This window comes from Pyxicephalus adspersus, chromosome 10 (assembly GCF_032062135.1).
Source record: "Pyxicephalus adspersus chromosome 10, UCB_Pads_2.0, whole genome shotgun sequence".
NCBI lineage: Eukaryota > Metazoa > Chordata > Amphibia > Anura > Pyxicephalidae > Pyxicephalus > Pyxicephalus adspersus.
In genome coordinates, this window is record NC_092867.1 from 20,481,053 (window position 1) to 20,483,458 (window position 2,406).

The following is a 2,406-nucleotide window of genomic DNA, read 5'->3' on the forward strand; positions in this document are numbered from 1 at the left end:
TCCCCCTCCTGTGTCACTGTCTGTATCTGTCTGTCATTTGCAACCCCTATTTATTGTACAGCGCTGCTTAATATGTTGGCGCTATATAGATCCTGTTTATTAATAATAATAATAATAATAATAATAATAATAATATTTGTATAGTTTAAAAATGATACAACAGAGCATGCGAATTTCATGTTTGTTTTGTAAAAACATAAATAATTAACAAACCTTGAACCTATCTTCGGCTATGTACACATTTATGTACCTTTCAGGATCATTTCAGTAACAGATGGGGACAGATGAATGAAGGAGTGCTGTACGCACAGTGTCTACTCTGATCTATAGAGAGAGGACAAGAGCGACACCATGCTGTGATTTCCTCCATTGACAAGCATGGTGGTCGTTCTAAATTGCTGTTCAAGCATCTGCCATGGCGAATGAACAACGTCATGCAATCGATGTACACATTCAGATTCTTGCCCCAACCAAGCATGACCTCGGTTCATGATTGTCTGACATTTGTATGTAGCTTTAAGGTACAATTGACATGTTTATCAGCTTATAATGGACAGTTTGCTGTAAATCTTTACTGAGTGGGTTTGAAAAGAAAATTCTCACATCTACCAAGTTTTGGACTTTCTAATTCTGTCCTCTGTTGACCAGATACATTACTGTAGAATACTGTTTAGCGTTACAACAAATCTAAAGTTCAACGACCTAACTGAAAGTATAAAAATTTAAGTAAGTTCTACATCATAATGTATCATGAGATAAATGGTTTGCAGTCAAATCATGATACAAATCATTAATAGCAGCAAATAACCTGGGCCCAATAAATGAACCTGGCAGGTTTATGAACCTTTTTTTGAGCTTCTCTCCCTATCAACAGACTAGGTTCTATCCTTGACCCTGAAGTATGTCATGACTGGAAAGTCTCTTGCACCTGCCTCAACATGCTGAAGAAAGCGGTCAGCGTTTATGTAAAATAAGTAGAGCGAAGCACTGGTATAGAAAATAAAATACGCTGCCATAAGTAAAATGGTGGGGGGTGTATGGCTTTATTAACATAGCCCTTGCCTGCCAACAATGATGGTGCACTGACATTTTTTGTGCAGGAACATTTTCATAGACAAATGGAGCCACTACATACAATCTATTTTTCAAGATAAATTCTTTTAGACTGAATAAATTGCCTTCCCTTGGCCTAGAGTTTTAGCTTTTTGCTAGTCAGCAAGCTAAGGGGGGAAGGGGTTGCCTTTAATTATGTCCACTAGATCTCATGAACTTTGGCTGCAATTTTATAAAATGAAAGCTGTTAAACAATACAAAAGCACTTTGCAGCATCACAGCCAAGACTATAATTTCTGTTGTAATCTAATCATCCTATTAACTATCATAATGAAGTCAAGTGAACAGAGTTTAATCTAACAAGACCTCCAGTAAAATGACTGTTCCTTGAACATAATACATGACCAGCATGCTTGATCTTATATATGATTACTGCTATCTAATCCACTCTAACTTTACTACATTCAAGTTCATAGACTATGCCTGCCCCGTGGTGCTGGGATAACAGCCCTATGTGTAACGAAGCAACTGTCCAAAATAGGGAATATATGCAAAATGCAGTAGTTCATATCAACCAGTATTAGATTAGCAAGAGGCTCGAACCCTTTTCTTATTATTTAAATATGAAGAAATAGAAGATTTTACAATAAACACATTTAGTTATTAACAAGTAACAACACTATTAGAGACAAAAGGACAAAAAGACATATTAGCACTTACTTTTCAGATGCAGATAAGCTTAAAGCAGGCTCCTCAGCAACAGTCATCAATTTATAAATTTCATTTAGACTTGTAAAAATGTCTTTTGTTGACAAAGAGCTGTTTAACTGCCTAAGTGAGAAAACATAAAATAGATTGTTAACACTGTGCGGACCATTTCCATGCTTATTATTATTAAGGCAAAGCAAGCCATGTACCCTAACTACCAATACAAAACCCATTTCTAAGTGTCATTCATTCCATTCATCTTTCTCACTGGTACAGCCCTTCAAAATACCACGGAGAACTGCTGTTCAACTACAAATAATTTCAAGAAAACATGATCAAAAGCCAGAAAGTGTGCTTTTTTAGTATTTAGGATCAGCACTGTTTTCAAGATGATTCTTGTTGTAGTAAGGCAGTCTCTTAACTGATCTGTGTGGTCATTATTATGTGCTGGCAAACTTCCCTCTATAAGAGCTAAAAGTTTAGAACTCGAATCATTGACCCACCATGCAGGGCCTTTCTAAAATCAAGAATTTTGGGAAGCATAGGCATGGATACCACTATGGCAATCATTGGGAAAACTATGACACCAGAAGAGCAATTAATAGGCAAAATGTTCATGTATGGCTTAAAGCAGAACAAAAACCC

General features: G+C 36.4%; 1 protein-coding gene across 1 annotated transcript in view; it reads right to left on the reverse strand.

Annotated features, from left to right (window-relative positions):
* CFAP46 (cilia and flagella associated protein 46) overlaps positions 1 to 2,406 on the reverse strand; it is a 99,505-nt gene that overhangs the window by 79,823 nt on the left and 17,276 nt on the right. Inside the window, exon 8 of the mRNA XM_072424249.1 lies at positions 1,774 to 1,884. Within this exon, the coding sequence (XP_072280350.1) occupies positions 1,774 to 1,884 (111 nt within the window). The remainder of the gene's footprint in view (positions 1 to 1,773; positions 1,885 to 2,406) is intronic.